This window comes from Ipomoea nil, unplaced genomic scaffold, assembly GCF_001879475.1.
Source record: "Ipomoea nil cultivar Tokyo-kokei standard unplaced genomic scaffold, Asagao_1.1 scaffold2159, whole genome shotgun sequence".
Lineage (NCBI taxonomy): Eukaryota > Viridiplantae > Streptophyta > Magnoliopsida > Solanales > Convolvulaceae > Ipomoea > Ipomoea nil.
Genome location: NW_017618587.1, coordinates 3,564,197 through 3,590,454, shown reverse-complemented (window position 1 = coordinate 3,590,454; position 26,258 = coordinate 3,564,197). Strand labels below are relative to the sequence as shown.

The 26,258-nt window shown below is 35.0% G+C and overlaps 2 protein-coding genes and 1 long non-coding RNA gene across 4 annotated transcripts; 2 read left to right on the top strand and 1 right to left on the bottom strand.

Annotated features, from left to right (window-relative positions):
• The first annotated feature begins 7,799 nt into the window (after positions 1-7,799).
• Positions 7,800-11,621, top strand: LOC109149534. Its single transcript, XM_019297343.1, has 7 exons — positions 7,800-8,017; positions 8,160-8,771; positions 9,032-9,219; positions 9,718-9,944; positions 10,042-10,241; positions 10,852-10,977; positions 11,194-11,621. The coding sequence occupies exons 1-7, from the start codon at positions 7,865-7,867 to the stop codon at positions 11,290-11,292; spliced, it is 1,605 nt and encodes a 534-aa protein (XP_019152888.1). The 5' UTR covers positions 7,800-7,864; the 3' UTR covers positions 11,293-11,621.
• A 185-nt stretch (positions 11,622-11,806) lies between these two features.
• LOC109149533 (protein IQ-DOMAIN 32-like) lies at positions 11,807-17,004 on the bottom strand. 2 transcript variants are annotated; one of them, XM_019297342.1, is made up of 7 exons: positions 16,660-17,004; positions 15,382-15,906; positions 15,071-15,274; positions 14,332-14,412; positions 13,527-14,236; positions 12,619-13,490; positions 11,807-12,182 (listed from the first exon to the last, which is right to left on the bottom strand). In XM_019297342.1, exons 1-7 carry the CDS (start codon positions 16,741-16,743, stop codon positions 12,163-12,165), a joined length of 2,496 nt encoding a protein of 831 aa, XP_019152887.1. In that variant the 5' UTR covers positions 16,744-17,004; the 3' UTR covers positions 11,807-12,162. The 2 variants fall into 2 exon arrangements, with proteins under 2 accessions (XP_019152887.1, XP_019152886.1); XM_019297341.1 differs by having other exon boundaries at positions 12,619-14,236; positions 16,660-17,003.
• LOC109149538 lies at positions 16,108-24,657 on the top strand. Its single transcript, XR_002048965.1, has 4 exons — positions 16,108-16,214; positions 20,092-20,093; positions 22,322-22,332; positions 24,647-24,657. It is a non-coding gene; the product is annotated as an uncharacterized LOC109149538 (long non-coding RNA).
• Positions 24,658-26,258: the final 1,601 nt, after the last annotated feature.

The following is a 26,258-nucleotide window of genomic DNA, read 5'->3' as shown; positions in this document are numbered from 1 at the left end:
TATTATTATAAAGCCACATTATTTTAAGATAGTGTAGCTAACATGCTGCATTTGCATACTTCACCGCACACTATAATCAAGATGAAAATTTAGGGTGTGTTTGGTTCGCACATAGGAATCGGAATCAGAATGGGTATCAAATACTTGGTAATAGTAATGTGGTTTGGTAAAAGTATTTACCATGTTTGGTAGTAGGGTGGAATGTGAATGGTTACTAATAGTAGTGCTTGAGGAGGAATAAGGGAATGAAATCCTTATTTTATTTGGGTATATGTTTTTCAATTAATGGGGTATTCGAAACACATAGTGTTCTAAAAAACCTATCAAACAAACAATAACAATCACTTTCATACCCATTCCTGTGAGCAAAACATGTCAACCAAACAGACCCTTAGTGTAATACTTATGTACAATAAATTTTATTTTTATGAATATATTTAAAGAAAATTATGAACCTATTACCGAGCCAATGTAAATATATATGATTTACTTGCACTTTAATATTTGTGTACATTAAATTTTTACATTTATAATCATATAAAACAAACAAATATTATGAATATAATATGATATGAATGTATTAAACATGACACACTTATAATATACATTAAGTTTTGTTTTTATGAATGTATAAAAGAAACATTTATGAACCTAGCTACTACAAAATTAATAAAAATATATATGATGTACCTCTAATTTATTGTTTAATATATATACACTAACGTTTCGATTTATTAACATATATTTTTATTTTTTACCTTCTTCTAATCTATGTGAGATAAATAGACTTACAATTTTAAAAACGATCCATTAATCATCAGCTAGCCAAACCGAATATTGACCTAATCATCATTTTGAGAAGAATTGACCAACAATAAAAATATATATGCATATAAGCATATTCGATTTTTATTTTTTTTTTAGGTGGTGAGATAAACCTACCAGTCTATCTGAGCGCAAATTATGCTGTGCAACCGAATGCACCTTGCAAGGTGCATACGGTTGCAAAACGGTGCCGTTTTGGTTAAAAAAACGTGCGTCCCACTTAAAGAATAAATCAGGTTCGATTCCCGGTAATAGCATTTTTATATATCCAGAAATTCATAACTATATAACCACAATTTCATAACTATATATCCACAATTTCATAACTATATATCCACAGTGAATGAATGAAGTAAAAATCCACAATGAATGAATGAATGAAGTAAAAATCCACAATGAATGAACTAAATATCCACAATATATGATTGAACTAAATATCAACAATGAATGAACTAAATATCCATAAATTCATAACTATATAACCACAATTTCATAACTATATATCCACAATTTCATAACTATATATCCACAGTGAATGAATGAAGTAAAAATCCACAATGAATGAATGAATGAAGTAAAAATCCACAATGAATGAATGAATGAAGTAAAAATCCACAATGAATGAATGAATGAAGTAAAAATCCACAATGAATGAACTAAATATCTACAATATATGATTGAACTAAATATCCACAACGAATGAACTAAATATCCATAAATTCATAACTATATAACCACAATTTCATAACTATATATCCACAATTTCATAACTATAAAATATCCACAATAATGCGATTGCTGAGAGTCGAACCTGATTTTTTTTTTTTTTTAAGTGGGACGCGCGTTTTTAATCAAAACGACGTCGTTTTGAACCGTATGCATCATGCACATGGTACATTCGGTTGCACAGCATAACTATTGCTATCTGAGGGTGTGCATTGAAAAAATCTTGCTTGTGTGTACTAGCCCACACATAATAGGTAAATCTCAATAAGAAAATATTGTGCAACTAACCGTCTCAAGTGAGATGATTTGGTAAGAATTGAATGTTGGTGATAATGAACCAATAATCGATTTAATATCGTAAAATAATATTTATATATACACACACGAAGTATATAAAATATTATTCGATATATATATCCAATATATATATATATATATATATATATATATATATATATATATATATATATATATATATATACACACACACACACACAAATATATATATAAATCAGACCACCATGGTTATATGCATGAATATCTACAGAAAAGATATATACATATCAACCAAATGGAATTTATAATTCACAGATTATAATTCCAACCAAACTATAACATAAAAGGGGGATTTTTGCTTAGAAGCATAATCCAAAACCGAAAGAAGGAAAAGATGGCTCGTGTATGGGTATAGGGTTTTTAGCGTGAGTCAAGAGACCACTCTTTCCTTAAAACCTTATTTGCCACCTCCCAAAAGTGCTAGGAGCGTCGTGGCCTAGGTTTCCCAGGATAAAATGCGCTACGGTTCGACGTTTGAGCACCCAAATGAGCGAACCCGGCGAACTAGAGCAAAGCTATGAACACAGTTTTGGCAAAGAAAGGAGTAGAAGCAGAGTTTTGAAGCTTGAAAAACAAAATTTCGTGTGTTGTGTGCTTGTTCACTCCATTGCAAAAATTCTGCTGTCCTACTCCCTTCTTATATAGGGTATGAAGGATCCAATAGCATCATTATGGCATTAAATTTGGTATTAAACCAATCTTTGTAACACCTGAAACAGCCAGCCCCATTATCATAGATTTATATTCAGATTTAAAGTTGGAATTAATTAAAAAATTAATTCCGCAAGTGTTGAATTTAATCTCACACTGGACTGGTTGCAGAAGTCGAACAGCAGCACAACTCTCGTGCTAGGTCCTTTTGGCCAGGGCCGAACCAAGGCTCGTGTTTCCTTTCGACCAAGGCCAAACTATGGTTCGTTTGGTGTTACTTTCGGCCTCTCAAGGCCTTGAACTCACACGAGAGTTCGGTTCAGCGAGCTGCTCTCTTTCGTGCAGCCTTCAAGTGACTTTGGAAAAATGACACCGAAAGTTGGCATAACTTAGCCCGCAAGGCCAGCCAATTTTCGGACGACATTCGTGCCCGTGCACACGAGCTTGGGCTTGAATCAAGCCTCTTTGATCTCGGATCTAGTTGGAATTTGATTTGCACCATTGAACTTATGATATTTTAGACGAGACTGGTACTCCACTTATTGGACTATCTCTTTGAAAACAAATAGGAATAAGGGTTAAATAAGCCACCGAATTGCACACCATAATGCAATTATGTCACCGAACTTAAAAAACTACAATTGAATCATTAAATTAACCCATTTCATGCAATTTGTCCAATTTTCCAGTTTCTAACATGTTACTTAATTTAAAAATATTTTTAAATAAAATTTAAAAAGAAAAAATTTCGTCACCACCAAGGACGAAGAAACCATTCTTCGTCTCCATGGCCAGAGACGATGAAACCTTCTTCGTCTTTGACCATGGAGACGAAGGGATCTTCGTCTTTGGCCCTCGTTTCCATGGCCAAAGACGAATTGAAGGTCCCTTTGTCTATATGACTGCAGAGGAAGTTTTTTTTATATTTATTTTTAAATAATTATTTGATTTACAATTATTTAAAAAAATATTTTTAAATTGAATAACTTGTTAGAAACTGAGAAATGGTACAAAACGAGAGCAGATTCTAACTTTAGGAGGCACCTTTAAGTCCGTACCATATTCAGACTAATTCCCGTCCGCACCCCGTTCGCATCGAACTAGCCTAATTAAGGGGCAGAATACTAGCCAAATTGATTTTTCTATACGAGGAAGATTCAAATTCTCGACCTCTTTTAAAGAACGAGAGTGCACGGTCACTCACGCTAACCAAGTTGGTTAGGTTGGTGGTGTATTTGAGCTTTATTCCAAACAAATATTGAAAATCATTGATGATTGTCATGGGTTGAGAAATTGAAAAAGAAAAGGCAGGAAATGATTAGAATAAGTTGTTAACGAGATGAGACAAAGTCTGATTGCCATTTTTAAATTCGTCAATCGCCACAAATATAGTGGTTACGTTGTACAGCTCATAAAGGAAAGTGTTGTGTGCTCCGGTGTTGTCTGGTTTTGCAGTTGCTGCATTAACATTTTCTCACCTTCCAACCAAAACTGCACTAAAACCCTAACCTACGAATCCGCTGCCCCTCGTTTTCCAACTACGTTTCCTGTCTTCTTCTACATAGTACTGGTACGATGATGAGGATTCATTTCTGTATTCTGTCCTCAAACATCATTAATTTATTCGAAACTTATACTTGTCAAAGAGTGGATCAATGATCATGAATCAAACTACAAAGCTGGCTCGCACCCGTAACTTATCCTTCTTCTTATGTACTTTCCAGCTATTTCCGGACAATATATTTTGGGCGGCGATAGTGATTCTCTGCGCTGCGTAAGCTAACTAGCTAAGTACTAACCGTATAGTACCAAAAACAAAACAAAAATCCAAACAATTATGGATCGGCCGGTTAATGAGGCTTTTTCCAAAAAAAAAAAAAAAAAACCATCTACCTCATTATCCGTTATCTTATTCAATTTTAAAAACTATTCTTCTCAGAATCTCTAACAATTATATGATTTTTTATTAGTTTTGGCAAGTGTGAGTAGGAAAGAGGAGATGGGAAGGGAGAGAAAATAAAAAACATATCTGACAAAAAAAAAAAAAAACAGAAGCTATTAAGCGCCCAAGGGGTGATTAAATTTTGTTAGGGTCCGTTTGGAAAGTAGGAAAATGACTTCTGAAAAATGAGTCATTTTCCAAAAGTCATTTTCCTTTCCTTGTTTGGTTGCACAATGGAAAACTGTCTTTTGGTGTTTGGCTCATTTTTTGGAAATGATGTAAAATTGTATAATTAAACATTTTATATAATTAATTATTTTGTTTAAAATATATAAAATTTACAATAATATTATAAATAATAATATTTATTTTTAAAATCAAATAATATTATTTATTTAAAAAAAAAACAAACAGAATATTCATTGGTTTCCGCTTTGGTTTCCGCCGGAAACCATGACTTCTGGCAGGAAACCATCTGGTTTCCGCGCCGGAAACCAAGATCTGGTTTCTGTGCAGAAACCAGATGGGTTGTTTACTACTATTATTTAAAAAAAAAAAAAAAAAAAAAAAAACCTTTGGTTTCCGTCGGAAACCAAAACTTAGAAAACCAGTGCTCAGGTTTCCGGCGGAAACCTGCCGGAAACCAGTGAGCCCAAAAGTCAAAGGATGAAAAAGCCAATGAAGATGAAGAAAGTCAACTGCTCTTGAAGTGAAGAAATGAAGAAGTCAACATCCGGAAAATGACTTCCCCTTTTTTAAAGGGGAAGTTGTTTTCCTTAAAAATATGCTCATTTTCCATTGAAACAATACCTCATTTTCAGTTGACTTCAAATTTTCCTTCTTTCCAAACATTGGAAACCCGGAAAATGATTTCCAGAATCATTTTCCGAGTTTCCAAACACACCCTTAATTGAAATTTGAAAGTTGAAGAATCATAAGTGGTCAATTTAAAAGTTTAGGACTAAACGTGACAAAATTATTATATTCGGAAAACTCCAGAGGTATTAACTCTAAAAATTAAATTTAAAAAAATTAAAATAAACATAGATTTAAATTTAAAAAAAAAACAGGATAATAAAAAGATTAACAATGATTCATAATTTAAAAAAAATGCAACGGCCAGGTTTTATAATAAAAAAATAAACACAAATTTATTTAGAGGCAGCTACTCTGAATCGAGCACGAGCTTGCTAGGTCGTCTGTGAGACGCAATTGCGCGTCTCACTCTTGTTTTTTTTTTTTTTTTTTAATCCCTGCAAAAACCATCTCAGTGCAAGAAAGAAATACACCAAAAAACCAGTCTTCCCAATAGATAGGCTTCACTCAAAGCACATTTTAAGTAGCGGTTGTAAACTTTTCTAAAAAATTAAAGAGTTAAACTAGAGTTCTGATAGCTCAATGTGCGTAGAAGTTTATAATTTATTAATGAATCTTGAAGTTGGACATGCTCGATTACCTCTTCATGAACCTTGGGGGTTGATTCATGGGTACATGAATTAGTATGACAAAATTAGGATACTCGAGTTCTAACAAAAAAATTATGAAACAAAGATTGGCTCGGAAAAGAATTTTTCTACTTTCGTTTCCACCTGACTATTATTTTTTTCACATTTGATCACACGACTTTTTAAAATCTTGTCACATTTGGTCTTCCGAGCTAATTTACAATAACCAAAGACCAAATTTTTTTAGTTAAAAATGTCATCCAAAATGACAAATTTGTCCTTCAAGATATGTTACGTTATTTGACTATTATGCACTCATGTTCAATACTATAGAGATAAATTTGATCACCGGTGGTTAAAAAAAAAAAAAAAAAAAAAAAAAAAAAGGTCAAAGGACTAAATGTGACAATGTTTTAAAAGTAATAGGATCAAGAGTAAATACCCAAAATGGTCCCTCGACTATAGCTAAATTCACAAATTGGTCATCGACTTTTAATTTCAACCAATTAAGTCATTAACTTTGCAATTTTAACACAATTTGGTCCTTTGTCTATTTTATTGTTTATTGACTGCACTTTTTTAGGATATATATGTAATTTCATGGTCCATCGTCGATTTTTTAAGGTTCCGGTTGCATTTCTAGACTGTACTGTTACATTTGAATCCATTGCCGGCGTTGCACCCCATGCCAGAGAGATTATAGCTTTTGATAGATAGATCGCCGAAGTCCCTGGAGTGGCTCTTTGAGAAAGCCGTGACTCCAAGCGATGTAGGCAAGCTGAACCGCTCGGGTTCCCCAAGTAGCAAGCGGAGAAGCACTTCCCCCCTCCGAAACGGCGCTGTCACCTCCAAGAGCGTTCTCTAAGTTAAACCCACTCGTGATCCCCAAGCAGCAAGCGGAGAAGCACTTCCCCCTCCGAAACAACGATGTCACCTCCAAGAGCGTTCTCTTGAGCTTTGCACATGAAACTACATATATATCCTCAAAGATTGCGGTCAATAAACGGTCAAATAGATGGAGGATCAAATCATGTCAAAATTGCAAAGTTAAGTACTTAATTGGTTGAAATTGAAAATCGATGACCAATTTGTGAATTTAGCTATAGTCGAGGGACCATTTTGGGTATTTACTCTAGGATCAAATGTTGAAAGAGTAATAGTCGAAGGCTAAATGTGGAAATAATTCAATAGTCATGGGACCAAAAATGAAAATGATAAAGTTGCCTGCTAAAGTAAAATACTACCCCCAACTAAATTGGTCAAGTTATTGATTTAGTAATTACAAGGTTACAAGTTCAACTTCAAAGAGTAAATTTGGTCAACGGTAATATTGATATAAGGTTAATTTTCAATATTTTAAAAGTTCATTTTTTTTTTTTTGTGTAATAAATCATGATCGATATTTTGTGGATCGAGATCCACCTTGCAATGTGGATCTGGATCCAAAGATACACAATTTACATATTAAATATTTACAATTTGTGATGACCCTATATTTTATTCATAAATTTCTAAAATTTAATAACACAATTTATATTCTAAAAGATTACAATTTCAATACTATAAATATACAATTTAGGACACGGGTCCACTTTACAAGGTGATTCCTAGTCCATAACGATTGATAATTTGCCATTTGCCAATACCAAAATAATTTTCATTTGGATACTATCAGGCCTGGATCTGTATGGTATAAATGGGCCTAATGAGTGCTTGTGAAAAATGTAACCGGGCTGAATAGCAAGCGCCTATTTAATATGGGCCATAGAAGCCCAAAATTGGCCCAAAAAAGTAGCAGTCCGCCAGTCCCTATCACTAAACTGCCACGTATGTATACAAAGTGTCCCAATTACAGATTTACAAAAATTAGTTAATTTTACCATTATCTCACTTCAGCAACAAAAAAGCAGAAGAGAAGAAAGAAGAAGAGACGCGGCAAATGGGGCAATCTTCGTCCACCGACCAACTGTCGCCGGAGCAACGGGAAGCAGAATCCATAGCTGCGTCCACCGGAGCTCTCCCGAAGCTTCAAAAAGCATTTTCTGTCCTCTCCGATCCCCAAACGAACTCCATTCCCATTGAATCGCTTAAGGTACATCACAGTTTGATGATTTCCTGTTTCCCCTTCGCAAAAAGACGCAATCTTTATAAATAAAATTGGATATTTTTGTGAAATTGGTTGAACCCCCTTTGAATCTGTATCGGTATTTGACCGTAGTTTGCGTTGGTTACAGAAATGTTTCAGCTTTACCATTGAGAACTCCGGGAACGAAGGAAATGGCGTACCTAAAGATTTCCCGGTCTTGTTGAGTTACTTGAGTTCTTGCATAGTTGACCTTTTTTTCTTCTCTGATGGAGAAGTGGGCTGGATTGAGTTCTTGAAAGGGTATTCCAATTGTTGTGGAATGACAATTGGTTCAGCTTCTTTCAATAATTTGTTTAGGTTGTTTGCCATGATGAGTTCAGAAGCAGGTCTTCATACAAAATTGCAGTTTGTGTCTAATGATGATGACAATAAAGTCAGTGGGTATCTATTGTCTGTTGAATTGTTGATGCTTCTTTTGATGTGTTGGGTTATGTGGTGGGATTGTAAGAAACTAAATTCTGGTGAGTCTTTAGTAGGGGATTCTGGGCTTCCAGATGTTACTCATTTGGTATGGTCAGCCATTGAATCGTGTGCTGAGGAAGGCGGTAAGTTGGACTTGTGGGAGTGTAAAGCTTTAGAAACCTATGTTCAGCTTCCTGCTGCTAAGATCACTATGTGGGCGTTAAAGACGGTGCCAAACCTCACAGATTGCCTTTCGCATTTTGTTCATGCCAGACTTTCTTACTTGGCAAACCTTGAGGTATTTCATTTTCATTCGCACTACTCTGTTTGCTGTTGTGGTGTTGTCTATGAAGTATGAACTAGATGGTGCCTGCTCGATGAGAACTGAATGAATTGTATTGAATAAACTTGATTACAAAGATACAGGATACATGAATATATATAGTGAGGGAATCTAACTCAAATACATAGAGTCCTAATAAGCCAGAGTTCTGTTTTTGGATTATACGTGACTATAGTAGTATCTCGGATGCTAATTGTATCTCTAACCAATGCTAGGACAAATCAACCCAGCCGGTGCCTTTTGTGTTTGATATTTCCCCGAAGGAGAATTCGATTAGCAACCTCATTACTTGTGGGAGGGCGTGGGCTATCTCCCTTACACTGAGGGGCACTATGAGTGACGAGATTTCAAAAGCATGCTTTCCAAGTAGTGTGGATGATTTAAGTGACATGATTCTTTATCGGTTCGTATACTCCTTCCTTCTATGGTTTATTCCCACTACTAACTTTAAAGTTAATATGCATTTTATGGACCGGAGCAAAACCATGCTTCTAAAGATCCAGTCTGTTAACCAGCTTGTTTGGCGTGAGTGGCCGTGCACTCTCATCTCTTAAAAGAGGTCGGTAGTTCGAACCCCCTCTCATATGGGAAAACCAATCTGGCCAGCACTTTGCCCCTTACTTGGGTCGGGCCGGTGCGAATGGAGATTAGTCTGAGTATGGTACGGGCTTAAAGGTGTCTCCTACAGTTAGGGCCTGCTCAGGACACCTCATGGTCTGACCAGAAAAAAAAAAAATCCAGTCTGTTGTTGGTTTCTTGCAATACTATCATCTATTTTACGAGAGTATAACCTCTAATGATTTTTCTTGCGAGTCTATATATTATTAATAAGCAGAAGGTAATTTTTTTTTTCTCTGAGTTTATTCAACTCATTGGTTCATGCCTCTATTTGAAATTTTAGGTCATCAGTCCATGGGAAAGGTCTGACCAGATTTTGGTCAAACGTTGAAGGCTATAATGCTCCATTGTTGATTTTAATTGCTGCTTATGAACCTAAAGATGGTGCTGAAAGGAAATGGATTATTGGTGCTCTTATTAATCAGGGTTTAGAGAGCAAGGATTCGTTTTATGGAACTTCTGGTAGTTTATATGCTATTAGTCCAGTGTTTAATGTTTTCTCATCCTCGGGTAAGTAATTTTGTTTGCATAATAGATTCTTAATGAATTTTTTCCCTATGTTAAGTACTATGTATTAAGAGCATAACAAGTACTTAATGCTTGGCAGGGAAGGAGAAAAATATCGTTTATAGCCACTTGCATCCAACTTTTAAGATGTATGATCCTCGTCCAAAGCCTGTTGGGCTTGCTTTTGGAGGATCTCTTGGCCACGAGAGGATATTTTTGGAAGAGGATTTTGCGGGAGTCACTATACGTCATCATGCTGCTGACAGAACCTACCAACACGGTTCGCTTTTCCCTGGTCAGGTCAGGATTACAAATTTAAGGTTGATATAGTGTTCGAATGTTATTTTCCCCTGAAACTATTGACACCTTGTGGGATAACCTAGTTTACGGGGAAATATTGTTGTTGCTCAATGCTCTTACCAAAATTGCTTACCCCCTACCCTACCACCCTTTAGTCCAATTTTTTTTTAGGTGACCATGTAAACATGCAGTCACTACTCGAGGGTGTGCACTGGGTAAACCTCGTCTTGTGGCCCTAGCCGGCAAAAGATCAGGTCGGCTCAAACCAAGGAAGCCAATAGACCTCTCCCGTTGGGAGTCGAATTTGTAACCTTGGGGTTACCAACTCAACAGTCTGATCAACTTAGCTGGGGTTGTTCTCAACTACAATCTACTTTTAAACACCTCTTGATTGATTTAGGATTTCAATACTTAGTAATGGAATTCTTGAATTTGCCGATATCTAGTAAAACACGAGTTTTCTATTTGTCTCCCACTAGTAAATTTCAATCTAATTTTGTTGGACCATTTGCTCATAACATCCTTGCATAGAAACTATATGGAATTCAAATGATTGAACCATCATAATCTATAAATTTTTGCTGCTCCCTTCCTTTTCTTGTCCCGACAGGGTTTCTTGACACATGAAGCTTCAGTACTCGACGTTGAGGTGTGGGGATTGGGAGGGAAAAAAGCGAAAGAGACACAAACAGCGTATAAGAGAAGGGAGGAACTCTTTACTGAGCAAAGGCGGAAGGTAATCCACTTTAGGATGTAGTTCTGCATGAGATTATTCATTCCATTTCGCTTTTCTTCTGATTTCAAAAACTTCGAGATTTATGGGAATCACAAATCAATGCTTGACAGATTAGTTGATAAGAAAACCTTGGTGTTGCATATATTCAAGAACTGATTAGTTTATGACAAAATCAAATCCTAAACCATTTTTGTTACTGACCTCCTTCCATGGCAGGTTGATCTGAAAACATTTGGGAATTGGGAAGACTCCCCTGAGAAGATGATGATGGACATGATAACGGATCCCAATGCAGTCCGCCGGGAAGATCGATAGTCGAGAAGATTCAACGACGGTCTATAACTTTATATGAACTTGAAAAAATCATAAGTGGACTCTCGAGGAGCAAAACTATCGTCATATGTTTTGATTTGATTTTGTTGGAGAAAGAAAAAGGAAAGAAATAAGAATCACAACTCACTTTTTTTCTGGGTGAATTAGAGGTGTCATGTCAATAGGGAGTGAAAAGTGAAAGTATGTGCAGTAATATTACTCTATGAATTTGTGTAAGTGAAAGTATGTATAGTAATATTACTCTATGAATTTGTATTCCGTACAATGCTCTGTATATATTTGGAAAAATATATATGTTTTCTTTGAAATTAGTCCTTTAGAAATAAGATTCTTATTCAATTCTTAACTTATTCAGTTACTTCATTCTTTATATATAAAAAAAATGATTTGTATCTCCCAATTGTCAAATAAAATTGAAAAATTAAACGTTTTGGACAAATCACATAAAGTTGACTATTTACCAGCACAAGTTACTGGGCATACTATACACAGAAGATTTGAATCCAGAAAAGAATATCCTTTATATATTTCTGCAGTTTCAATCAAGCATCCCAGACTCCTCAAATCAAGCCAACACTAGTCAAGACACTGATATGATATACAGTATATTGTCCAAGAAAACATTTCAATAAACCTCTCAAGAACCCCAAAAAAAAAAAAAAAAAAAAAAAAAAAGACCCTCATGACAAAAGAAACTCAACACAAAGAAGCAATAAGCATTGTAATGGGGTAAATATACATGAAACCTTGCTCTTTCTACATCACAGTCTCCCACGAATAAATAAAATACTCCAGATGATCTTTGGTCAGATATTCATCCCGTCAACATTTCAGTCGACGCTTTGTTCAGATTCACCTCTGCCACCTTCTCTCTGGAGGGCGAAAAAAAAAAAAAAAAAATTCAGAAAGCAAGCAAAAGATTATACATGAAATGAAAATAAATCCAGGTCCAACATATAATGCCTATGATCAACCAAGCGAATTTTAGTTTCGGGTTCAAGGAAGTATGGCTATGTCCAAACAATAGACATATACTCAAGATAATTTTAACCCGGTATGGTTTAGCTGGTTCTTCTTTTATGCCATCTATAAAACATGAGAGCAGAGAGAATGGTATAAAAAGGCTAAGATCCATAAATACATGCATTATGGATAAGAATAAACAAGTGAAGTGATATGGAAATACTTCCTAATTGATTCAAGTTGTTGTTCATAACATGAACTATAATTATGGAAATATAAGTGTGGTCAACATAAGCTTTAATGAGTACATACTAAATGCACAGAAGTATAAGGTTTAGAAAATACCAAGTGGAGACTGAGTTCCATTTCCTTTTGCGGTCTGTTGTGCCTGAGACAGAGACCGCTGAATCCTAGGTGAGTCCTGCCTTCCATTTGAACCAGGCAGAGAATGTCTCTTTTTAATGTAAGCATCCTTGTTATGGACATCGGGGCTTGATCTGGGAGAGCTGTTTGGGATAGCCTTGGCTCTTGCCGATTCTGTTGCTTGCATGTAACTCGGGAGAGAACTACTGCTACTGCTATCTCTTGGTTCCTGATCCACGTGTTCACTTTTTGCAGAACCAAACGAGTTTCTCCGCTTCCCACTTCTCTGATCCTTAGGTAATTGATCCAAACTAGTTGTCCCGGCATCTTGGTTAGGGTTTGAAGGGGATTTGTTTCCAGCAGATGATGACAAGCGACGCTTGCTTTTTGATCCACCTTTTTCACTTTTGGTCTTAGGTTTTACCGATACATTACTAGAAGGTGTACCTTGTTGGGATTCGGGAAAAGTTACATGGCTCCTTGGAGATGGCTCGGGTGATGACTTGGATACCTGACAACCCATCTCGGATCCAGGCTCAATCTGCACATCAGTCCCATGTGTCTCGGGCTTCTGCTCGAGATGTGGTAAATCGGGAGCAACCATAGTACCAGTATGTTCACTTATCCCGGGCTGGATAGAATCAACGTTTGGAAGTTCATTCCCTGAACTTGTCTGATCATGAGTCTCGATATCCAGATTCTCATTGCTCTTATGATGATGTGGGGCAGTAGTATCCATGGAAGTTTTTGATTCCTGCTCAAACTCGTGAACTCTAGCCTCAGACCTATCTGGTGAATCGAGTGTGGAAGAAATAGAAAGTTCAGTGCCACATTCAGATCCCCCGACTTGAACAGAACTGTGTAGACCAGGATTCTCTGATAGGCTCGCCTCACTTGTCTTCACTGCATTATTGGTGGCAGATGATATTGTATCGGCAAAAGACTCTTCTGTTTCAGTTTCTTGACTGCACAAACTCGTTACTTTCCCAGAACCGGCTGACAAACTTAGTACTTCAAATTTCGACTGAGCAGCAATAAACGCGGGATTACTTGCCTTTCTAGATCCAAAAGATAACTTTTTCCCCTCTAGTTGCTCGGGGGCAACCCTCTTCCCCGAGTGTAGTTGTTCATTCTCAGTTTCAGTCTTAAGAGGGAAAGAATCATGCTCTTCTAGCAGTACCGCCTTTTCCCTGGATGGAAGAGGTAAGGAAGAACCCGACTCATCTCTTGAAATCTCTTCACCGAGATCCTGAGGCTTAGGTTCTTCTTGTTTATGAGTTAAATCAGGCAATGCTTCAAAGGATAACCTGTCTTCATCATAAGTGATCAAATTTTCATCATTTTCGGATAGTACTGCAGGTGCCTCTTTACTAGACTCGATGTTTGTTGATTCGAGTTTACTTGCAGATTGAGTTTCAGGTTCCAAATGGTCGTCCAAGTGTTCAACCTCTTCCTTTTCGTGCTGTTCAGCAGGTATTTCTGTGCTTGGGGACAACCTTGTTGAAACAGACATCCATCTTTCTAACCATACCCAGGAGGAGTCGGATTTTGAAGGATCACACTTGATGTTAGTTTTGGTACTTGGAGATGATACCAGAAGCTTCCCCAAATAAGAAAAATAAGTCAGTTTTGGGGAAAAACAGAGGATGAAAAAGTGTAGTACGATGCATGTAATTTCACATGATTCTTTGTTACCTGCCGAGCAAACCTATTGCTTAGTAGCTTTTCAATGGAAGTGTAAGATGCCCGTGACTTCTTGCTAGAATTTTCTGTTCCCTAAAAGACAAAGGAATTCATCGTTACAAAATTCATAGGCAAGAGCAAGTAATTCAATGACATAAAAGAACATTTCCATTTGAAATGTTTGACATGAAGAGGAAAGGAAGGAGCAAAGTCAAACTTGCAAAAAAATCTCAACATCCCCCCAAGGGCTAATGTGCAGTTATTACTCCTATAGTGAAAAGCAAGATATTTGGGGCAACCCCAGTCCCCAGCCAAGTTGGTCGAACTGTTGACTTAGTAACCACAAGGTTCCAAATTCGACTCCCAATGGGAGAGGCCTATTGGCCTTCTTGGTTTGAGTCGGTCAGCAATGGGCAACCTAGGCTAGTTTACTTCCTTGTGATCCTTTGCTGGCTAGGGTCACAAGGCAGGGTTTACAATTTACAGTTTACCTAGTAATCCTATTGGCCTTCTTGATTTGAGTCGGTCAGGTATGGGCAACCTTGGCTGGTTTACCTCCTTGTGATCCTTTGCTGGCTAGGGTCACAAGGCAGGGTTTACGGTTTACGGTTTACCTAGTGTACACCCTCGGTTGTGGCCCATGGAATATTTGAATTGAATAATGGCTAGAATCGTAGTTAGAGAACATTTTTAGATTATCAAAAATTCAAAATACAATATTGGATTTTATTCCCGAGTTAGATTTAATTACCATATTTGAACATAGATGATCTTTCTCCAACTTCTCATTCCCTTCAATATGGCGATGTGCATGACGAGCCCGAACAAGAGCTTGCATTTTGACAATAGCTTGAACACACCGTAGAGTTCCCACGGCATGCCTGCGAACTAGATGCCCCCGTACAGCAGCTTGAAGTTTGATTACTTTCTTATGCTTCAATAGTGAGTTTTGAGCCTAAAGAAAAAGGATCAACAGAATAATTATAACCACTCCATTGCATTTCGCCTATCAAACGGTTTGATAATGTCTTTTACTTTAAAGGAAGAGAATAAACAAAATACCAGAAACACCCTGATAGCGGTCTGTATAACAATAACATCTTGTTCCTTCAGAGTTATGTTATCTTTATTATCATCCACTTCACTAGCTGCAGCGTCCACTAACTTTTCGTGAATTGAAATTGGAGACTCGGGTTTCTCATCTGCACACTCAACAGTGGAGGGCTTCTCGGGAGTATTGGATTCAGGTTCTTTGGCATCTGTCCTCTCAGGAACATTGGACAGAGGTTCAGTTGCGCAGGTCTTGTCTGGAATATTGGATTCAGGTTCTTTGGCATATGTCTTCTCAGGAACATCGGACAGAGGTTCAGTTGAGTAGGTCTTGTCTGGAAAATTGGAGTTAAGTTGTTCTGTGGAGGCCTTTCCCGGAGTACCAGAGTTAGGTTGTGCTTGAGAGTCGATGCCAACTGATTCTGAGCTGTCCTTATTCCCGGATTGTGTTTCTGAGACCACCGTGTTGCTCAAAACACGATGCCTTGCAGATCTCTTACGGAAACTCCATCCGCGTTTGTCACTCGAGCCCTTAGACTGGAAAAGAATTTCAAATTACACAAGCTCAATATAAGTATTCACCAAAATCAGTTGCCAATTAGATTGGTTACAAGTAAATTTGTACTGGCAACAAGCAGAACAAAGTCATGTTCCTCGTGGATATCAGATTCCCATGAACAAACCTACATTGCCTAGTAAGCTGATAGTTGGATTGCACATTCGGGTGGCGCGGAGATTCAAACCCATGACCTTTGGCATGACTCTTATACCAAAGTATAAATTGAAGAATGTGCTACATCTCAACTAAAAACAACATATGCTGATAGTTGGACTGCACATTTATGGTTATATGCATCTACCTCCCACAATCCATTCTAACCTTAAAATTCTTTAAAGGAATCACAATTTTAGATCAAAATTTAATCATGAAAGCATAACCTGCACTTTTTCATGCTAAAGAGACAGATCTTGATGCAATGATTTGAACTCCTATGCTGGCATTATTATTATTAAGAACAACAAAATCCACTCAAAATGGAGAACATAGGATGAAATATGGGATTTGTTCAAGACAACTAAAAAGAACACATAAACAATAGATTCCTAACACAGATTGATCAAATATAAAGCTTTGACTTATTTGTTTAATCAATTACTTTCGTAGGATTGTAGCAGCATTATCTAATCAGAGCTGCCAAACAACCAGCGAATCAAAAGATCTGAAACGTGAAACCAGTCAAAACCCAACACCAAAGAACAAATCTTTTAGAACATGAAGAATGTGTATACCTCAGGATCTTCAACTTCATCCCTGTCAGCTGAATCACCGCCACAAGCGATGATCTTGAAGCAAGTTGCTGCAGATCTTCCCATCTCTCCCTCTCTCTCTAGTCTCTAGTCTCTAGAAGATAATAACGGTAACAGTCTCTAGGCTTTGTTGGTGTTGTACATTTGATATGGTGTTTTTGTTGTTGGGAATTGTACCCAAAATCCGTGAAAGAGAGCTGGTAAAAAAAGAGGAGCAGCTTTAGGCTTTTGACCCGGCCGGACCTGAACACACTCCTAAAATCTAGCTAACTTGCGTGCTTCAAATCCGCCCTCATCTATGGAACATTATCGACAAAACTTACGGCGCAGAAACATGACAAATTATACATTGACCTGACGTAAATTCTGCACACCATGCCTTTTATCCTCTGCACCCATTCTTCATACTCATCTTTGTTTTTTTTTTTATTTTAGGACAGAAAAAAATCCGCAATCACTATTTAAAGTGACAGTATATATCAGTCTAAATTATTTATAATTGATCAATTCAAAATAAGAAAATTAATAGATTGCTACTATTAAGAATTAAATTTAAGACATTCTAGTTACCAAATTAAAATCTTTCATCCATTTCAAACTTCTCAATCATTATCTTTGCTTAACTACTTAGATTACTAAGATTAGATGCACAAAATTACAATTTTATAAATTACATGTATCCATCCACATAGAATTTGTGAAATGTGTATTGGCATTTGGCATCCAACATTTAATGAACTAAAGTTAAATTATATGGTGCGTTACGAGGAGAATTTGTATATGAATATCATTAATGCAGTCTTCGAATTAGTAGAGAGAGATTGAAATTATTATGCTATATGACAACATACGTGATGGGGACAATATGGTTCTACAATTTGTAAAGAACTTATCGAATGGGATTAAGTCACTTTAAGTGACAGATTGTGTGAAAGTGGCTTATACATATTTTGTTTAAGTTTGTTATTTAGTTTGTTTTGTCTCTTTGGTGTGTATATATAATATATTTTATTAACAATGTTGTTACATGTGATACAATGTGGTATAAAGTATAAATAATAGTCATGAATAAAGGTTATTGGATTGTTAATTTGTTATACAATTAGGATAATGCAATAATGCAACTTATATTACGGAATAAAATTTAAGTGAAAATTACACGTTTGATTACTCAATTTTTATATATTATGCAATTTAATTTATCATTGTCACTTTTTAAAAATTCTAAATATATATATATATATATATATATATATATATATATATATATGTGTGTGTGTGTGTGTGTGTGTGTGTGTGTGTGTGTGTGTGTGTGTGTGTGTGTGTGTGTGTGTTGGGTAAGAGAGAAAATTTGGGAGATGCATGTGAAATTAAAAATAAATAAATAAATAAATAATTAATTAATTAAAGTAAAATTTTAAAATGAACTAAATGGTACTTAGAGCATCTCCAACCCAATTTACACCAAAATACCAAATTTCTCCACCAAATGTCACATCAGAAAGAATATTCTTACACCAAATTTTATTCAATCTCCAACCCATTTACACCAAAACACCAAAACATCAAATTTCTACACTAAAATAATTTGATTTCTCAATTATTAGTTCGAATTTAATTTGTTTAATATAATTTAGTTCGAACTTAATTTGTTTAATATAAAATATAACTTGTGATGTAAATAAAATTTTTTATTAACATTAATTTTTTTTATAACATTAATTATTTTAAAAAATCAAATTTAACAATATTTTTGAAAATTTAATTTATTCCACAATAATAATATAGCATAAAATTTAATTTTTATTATTATGTTTTAGTTATGTTTAATGTATTTAAAATTTTAATTAATCTATATTCAATATTAGTCTTGTTTCGATCGTTTCAATGAGATCTTTCAAATGGTATAATATATATTTAATAATACAAACTTTAAATATAAGTATTTAACAAAATAAAAAATTATATATAAAACAAATAAGGATACATTTGGAATTAGAAAAGGAAATAAGGGTAGGAATGTAATTTGGCAGCTCCTCTCATATTTGCCGTAGATAAACAGTGCCGCGCCAAATATGGCGCAACACTATTCATTAACGCCAAATAGTTTGGCGTTATGCCGTTATGCAGCACCACATTGGAGCTCCGAAATTAGGGAAGATGGCGGGATGGCGTGATTTTTTGCAGTTTTACCGCTACATTGGAGATGCTCTTAAGAGACCTATTGAATTGACAACTTTTAAAATAATTGATGAACTAAATGTCTACAAATTAATAAAGGGAACTTAAAGTGCATATGAAGGACAAAAAATGTGATTTTCCAACATTTAATTAATATGTTGACTTGATATAATTTTATTAAGCCATAGTTATTAGTAAATACATAAATAATAAATAAATATAAATATCTTGATACTTGTTTCAAACTAAGGCTATTCTTATTTATGTAATACTCTCTCACTTTTAAAAATGAGTCACACTTCCACATCATCAAATTTGTAATTTATTCGCTATTTTCTCTACATTCCTGTAATATTCTATCACTTTAAAAAAATGATCCACTTTCATATTATATTATAAATATGATAATAAAATAAAAATAAAAATAAAAAAGTAATGGCGCAGAAGCTTTTACTGCCAAATGATAGCAAAAGCTATCATTAACAAATTTGCTAAAGTAGCAAGTTTGCTAATCATGTATGCATTAAAAAAATTTATATTTTTTCCATGTAAGTAGCCTAAGTCATGACAACAATAAAAATTATAATGTGTGTGTGTTTTTTTTTTTTTTTTTTTTTTTTTTGTAAATTAAACGAAACAGTCACATCTATTGTTTAAGATTTTTTTTTTTTTTTTGTTTTATACTTCTTATTTCCATTTTTTAAAAAATTTTAAACTCACAAAAAAACAAAGAAAATTAAAGGTGTGGCAGATGCTCAGGAAATGTCATTTTCTGTAATTGAATTTTAAAAATAAAACTGAAAACAAACTATAAGGTAGATGATGACAGTTAAACTAAAAATATAATGATATTTTTGTTTTCTTCTAATTTAAGGGAGTTTAGTATGATATTATATTGTCTAATTAAGACTCTAGAAAGTCGACAGAGTTTTATATTGTAATTTTATAATTATATTTATAATGATTTATAGCTATCCTATAATCCTTCTCTCAAAAAATTGAATCCCCAATCCCAAGGGCTCCACCATATCCCGGCGAAGCATAGTATTTGGGGAATTTAATAACGATGACTCAATGACTCAACAGTTATGTCAAATGTCAGTGTGCACAAGGAATCTACCCACTTTGGACATAATCTCTACACAACCGCCGTCGAGATAGCTATCCATAATCCTATGAATAGCCCTTAGGTTATCATTTTTCTTAAATGTTAATTGCAATAATTGATGATAGTTGTCTCACTAAATTGTGAACTCAGATCCATGTACTTTAGATCATAATTATAAGTTAACACAGCTCTAACTCGCTGCCTTAATCATTCATTAATCACAATGATGATATATAACTCAGTAACATATAGTTAAATAAATATGTAATCATGGATTGGATTTTTTGGTATATTTTAGTGGAACAATTATTGAATCTATGATATCTTATCTTAAAATTATGGATCTATATCATTATCAGTATATTATAAAAATGTTGATATTATAAATTGGATTCTATTATATCTTCTGAAAATAATGAAAAACTTTGCAGGTATGTTTATAACTTTTTGTTCTTAATTTGAAGAGGAAAACTGCGAATTGAGATAGATTTTAGGGTTTAAATTCATTTATTCATGTTCAAATTGGGATCTTAATTTGAAAATGTGAGAAATACTCTTAATAGTTTAATATTTCGACATGTCTTAAATGAATGGGTGACTGACGTGATTAATTTTGACATTAAAATAATACTTATAGATAGAAATTGGTACTAAAATAATAGTCGTAAATGAAAATTGGTAAGAATTAAATAGAGAAAATTTCAATTTTGGTCATACGACTATAGGGGCCTTGTTAATTTCAACACCTAACTTTCAAAAATATCAATTCAGTACCTTGAGTATGTAATTTTTCTCAATTTTGATCATTCCGACTAATTTACCGGTCAAATTCGACCGGAAAAAATAATAGGCACAAAACTGAGGGGCAAATGAGTATTTTCTCTTGCCATTTAGCTTAACTAGACTTCAGTATATGTGATCTGATCTGCAGTAATGGCAAAACCCAGTTGCTTGCGTCCGTTGTTCTCAATGTTCTTGTCTCTTCTCGGCCTCCTCCTGCTCCATCTCGGCTGCTTCATCTTCTCATCCTCCTCCTCCTCCTCCTCCGCCGTCGCCGACCACGACCGCCCTGATCAGCCGCGGCAAAGTTCCGGCCGGAACAGAAAGGTTTCTTCTTCTTCTTCTTCTTCTTCTCGTCTCAAATGATCTACCGTCGGAGCTGTTTCTGCGTCTTGGTCCTTCGTTAAGAGACTCTTCAACTGCGCCGCCAAACCCGCCGCCGTCGCCACTCCTCCCCCTCCCCACCCGTCAATCCCGTCGCCGTGTTCCTCCACTAGATCCCTGACGAAACCCATCGTTATCCTGCTAGCCTCGCCGGACAAGCTCTCCCCTGATCCTCTTTCCGATATCTGCTCCGACCAACCCAACATCCCGCTCCGGAACAATATCTACCCTTGTACCCTCTGCGGCGAGATTTTCCTCGCCACCAATCTTCTCGAGCAGCACCAGTTCATAAAGCACGCGATTTCGGAGCTTGTGGATGGAGATTCCGGCAACAACATTGTCCAGATCATATTCAAAACCGGCTGGCCGTTTGTTGGTCGAAATGAAAAGACTCATTTGCCTCTCAGTTTTGTGCCTATTATTTTTTCCGGTCGAATTTGACCGGTAAATTGGTCGGAATGACTAAAATTGAGAAAAATTATATACTCAAGGTATTGAATTGATACTTTTGAAAGTTAGGTGTTGAAATTAACAAGGCCCATATAGTCGTATGACCAAAATTGAAATTTTTTCAATTAAATATATGAACTAAAATTATCATTTTGTTAATACTTATGGGGCCAAAATTGATATTTGTTCATTTGTAAGTAACGGAAGACCAATCCAAATGACGGAGTGAGTAATTTATCTTAACGGTCGTGACAACGCCGTATTTTCTGGAGTCTGTTGTTGGATGGTAAAAGACAGTCCAAGTAATGGTGTCTTAACGCCGTCGGACAACATTTTGACAACTAATTTGTCCGCATCTGACAAGCTGCCACGTATAGTCGACACGTTCTGAGCACGTGAGGCTTCCTCAGATTCCACTACTGTCAACTTTTAATGTTGAACTGTCCAATAGCCGTTCTGCTTTGGTACAGGCAATATGGGTCGTGTCTCAATCAGATAACACTATTTATATTCACAAACTGAGTTTAGGCATCCAAGAATCATGATACATATTTATTGATTTCTTTAAAAGAATAATAATTTCATACTCCTTATATAATATTATGACAAATAATAATAAAGTGAAATGTACTACTGCTTTTGTTCTATTTTATGTGTTGGTGTTCGATTAACAAAGATTAAGTAAAGTATACATTTTAAAGTTTCTTATATTCTAAATGCTCATTTGACAATTTTCTATAGTATATATTATTGTGTACTTAGGGGTCGTTTGGTTCACGGAATGTCAGGTTACCTTAGTGAATGTTAGAATCCTGTGTTTAGTTAAAATTGAGATATGTAATATAAAGCTGTTTGGTTGAAGGGTTGTTCTTTATATTATAATGGTTATTTTACTTTAATACCCTCAATATTTTTCATGCATTTCAATATATATATGAAGTTCAAAAATTTTGTATTAACTTTCACTGAGTATGTGTGATGCACTTCAATTTTAATTTGTATGAACTTTCACAGCAAAAGAACCAATTCTTATACTAGGCATAATGAGAAGCAGTAAGATTGCAAAAATAATTGCTCATTAAGGGAAAAGTTAACATTAACAAGGATTATAGAATCAGTGAACCATGCAAAAAAATTGTGTTCAACGATGCGAGAGAGAAACCAAGAAATATCAAACGCAGAGTTCGTAAAAGAGTGGAGGGTAGAGTCTATAAAAAAGCAATGGAATGTTACATAACCTAAGGAAACCAAGGGAATCACATTCCCTTCAAAATAAGGAAAATGCTTATGTGGGGGCTAAATAAGATTCTAAGGGAATGTTAGAAAACTTCAACCAAACATAGGAATGTTATATAACTAGCTAAAGATAACCTTGGTTATTTAGGTTATCTTAGATAACCCGAACCAAACGCCCACTTAGAGCAATCTCACCAGCTCAAACTCATCATGATTTTTTTTAGTGGGACCCACGTCAAGAAAAAGAAAAAAAAAAAACATAACAAAAAAGTTAGCAACCATCCTGACACGCTCACTACGTGCATTGCGGATGCACACAACGCAAACATGTCTTGGATATGCCCTTAGGTTAGCATTATCCCTGCAAACATCTCCCACTCTAAAAGATGAGTCCCATTTCCACATCATCCTATTTGCAAATCATCTACTATTCACACCACATCCCTACAAATCTAATCAAATTTGCAAAAGGGAGTTCCACATATTAAAATAATATTATTAATTATAAAAAGTAAATAAAAAGAATAAAAAAAAAACAAAAAAGTACAAAAGCTGCCGCGACAGCTTTTGCAGAGGCTTTGCAAATTTGCAAAGCCCTTAACTATAAAAAAAAAAAAAATGATGATGTGGCTAATCCACATTATCTTGCCAATCCCTTCTTGGCTGGGATGTGGACAGCCTTATGATGAGCATATGAGCCGTCTTTAGCAGAATAAAGTGAAGATATCACATCAATATATATCCAATAGATTACTTTCAAAAAAAAAAATATATCCAATAGATTGGTGTTTGGATTCAAATGGAGTCTAAATTGTATTTTTAATGTATTATTTAATAATAATTGATAACAAAAAACACGCATCACTATTCACTACAATGTCTATCGAGAAACTAGAAAGTAAAATATGAAAGCGCCAATAATTTGATGATTAAATTCATTTTACTAGCACAGACGTATGTAGCAAAAATATCATATATATATATATATATATATATATATATATATATATATATATATATATATATATATATTTACTATTCTAACATCATCATCATCATTATTATTGACGGGCACCCAGTCGGTACCACCTAGCTAGTCGTGACCACAGTTCGATTCACGATTACACCAAATTGTAAACTGGAACTAGAGCCTTCTATTAAGGTTTCGATTTTGATTCATGAATCGGCAGTTTCAATTAAAATCGCCGATTCTAATCGTGGTTCCCCTCTATTTAAAAAAAATATATTAATGTTTTGTTTTAAACTTCTAATTTTGCTGCGCACAAATGGCACAATCAGAAACAATTCAAAGGAATTGAATCTCTGGCGCAATTAGAAACAATTAAACTTCGAATTTTGCGCCAGTCTACTAGCAGTGCAATCGTTATGCTGTGCATCCGTATGCACCATGCATGGTGCCTACGGATGCCAAAACGACGTCGTTTTATTAAAAAACGCCCGTCTCTCCTTTAAAAAAAAATTTAGGTTCGATTCCCAGCAACAACATTATATTGTTCATTCATTCTGGAATTTTAGTTCATAGATTATGGAAATATAGTTCATTGATTATGGAATTATAGTTACTCGATTATGGAATTGTAGTTCATCGATTCTGAAATTTTAGTTTATAGATTATGGAATTTTAGTTTATTCATTCTGGAATTTTTAGTTCATAGATTAGATTATGGAATTATAGTTCATCGATTATGGAATTATAGTTCATCGATTATGGAATTTTAGTTCATATGTTGTTGCTGGGAATCGAACCTGATTTTTTTATTTTTAAGGAGAGACGCGCGTTTTATTAAAACGACGTCGTTTTTGCATCAGTATGCACAGCATAATTTGCCCTAGCAGTGGCTTACTATGCCAGTGGGCACGGGCCACTTGGCCTATGTTTTGTTTTTTTTTTGTTTTTTTGTTTTTTTGTTTTTTTTTGTTTTTGTTTTTTTTTTGTTTTTTAATGGTTCTGGCACGGGAACTGTTTGATTCGAACCGAACAATGATTATATTTACACCTAGCAAACAGCTGAGCATGACATTTGAACTCAATAGTCAGCACTTGAAATATGACCAGTCAGCTTGGCTCCCTAATTATCCTTTCATAAATTTCTAAACCCATTATTGTTTCTCATAAATACAACTAATTACTCATAAATTTCAATAATTACCCTATTAATTACTCATAAATCCTAATAATTATTTATTAATTACCCATGAATATTCCCCTACTCATCATCTACAATTCTTTTGAGGGGAGAAACGAGAAGAGGAGGAGCGGTTGATCTACATATCGATAGACTAGAAATTAGAAAACATGCGGTGATATATGTACAAAATCTCCTATAAAATAGTGAATTTTTGATTTGGCACCGTCCAAAAAAGTCTGTGTTTTTTACCTTTCGATTTTCACGTTAAATTACTATCTCTATTTATTTTTTACATTTTATTTTTTTCATTGCATAGGTTATGTTGGCCCACCGAGTGAATGCCATTGGGTCACGAAACCAACAATTATTATTATTATTATTATTATTATTATTTGTTGGCTACTAATATGAAGCAGTATATTAATGTATTGTCAGAATATCATATGCCATGCATAATTGGATCCACCTTATTAAAAAAAAAACATGGTCAAAATTGAGAAAGAATCATTAAACTCACTACAAAGGTGTAATGTCAGTGTCTCATCTGGTGAGGATGCTTGTCACTTAATAAATGTAAGATGATAATATTTTAATGAGGAAAAATGACTGGCATCTTGGTATAACAGCAGGTCAATCTCAACAATAATGGAACCTTAATTTTCTTCCCAATTAATCTTTTTTTTAAAAAATAATAATTGTGGAGCCTTTAGCCACATGGAAGAAAGGGACAATAATTGCAAGACACAAAGAGTCATATTGCATCCTTCATTTTGGAGTGTTTCTGTGTAGGGTTGGTGAGTTGAAAATTGAAATCATCACACTATTTTGAGGGGAGTAGTTGAACCAACTAGTTAGAAAGATTGCACCTTAATCATGCCCAATCCATGCACCTTATCTTCTTCTTCATCACTTAATTGTCACCTTCTTTATAACTTTTATTAACAGACCAACAAAAGCTAGATTTTTGTTCACTGCGCATAAAGAGCGCCCCTCATTTTGAGAGATTGCTTCACATTATGGCTGGTGAGACTTGATCCTGGATTTCTTGTAACAAATTTCACCCTTGCGACCAGTTGAGCTGTCCATGCAAGCACCACTTCTCTTTACTGATATTGTTGGTGTTGCATGATCTAGATTAATGTTTTTTTTTTTTTTTTCCTTTCTTTTAGTTGTATTAGGAAAAAAATTTCTCAAGAAATATGGGAAAAAAAAACTCTTACTTTATACTTACCATGGTTTATTATATGAAAGAAGTGGAAACCAGATCAGAGAAAACATTAATGGACAGTTGG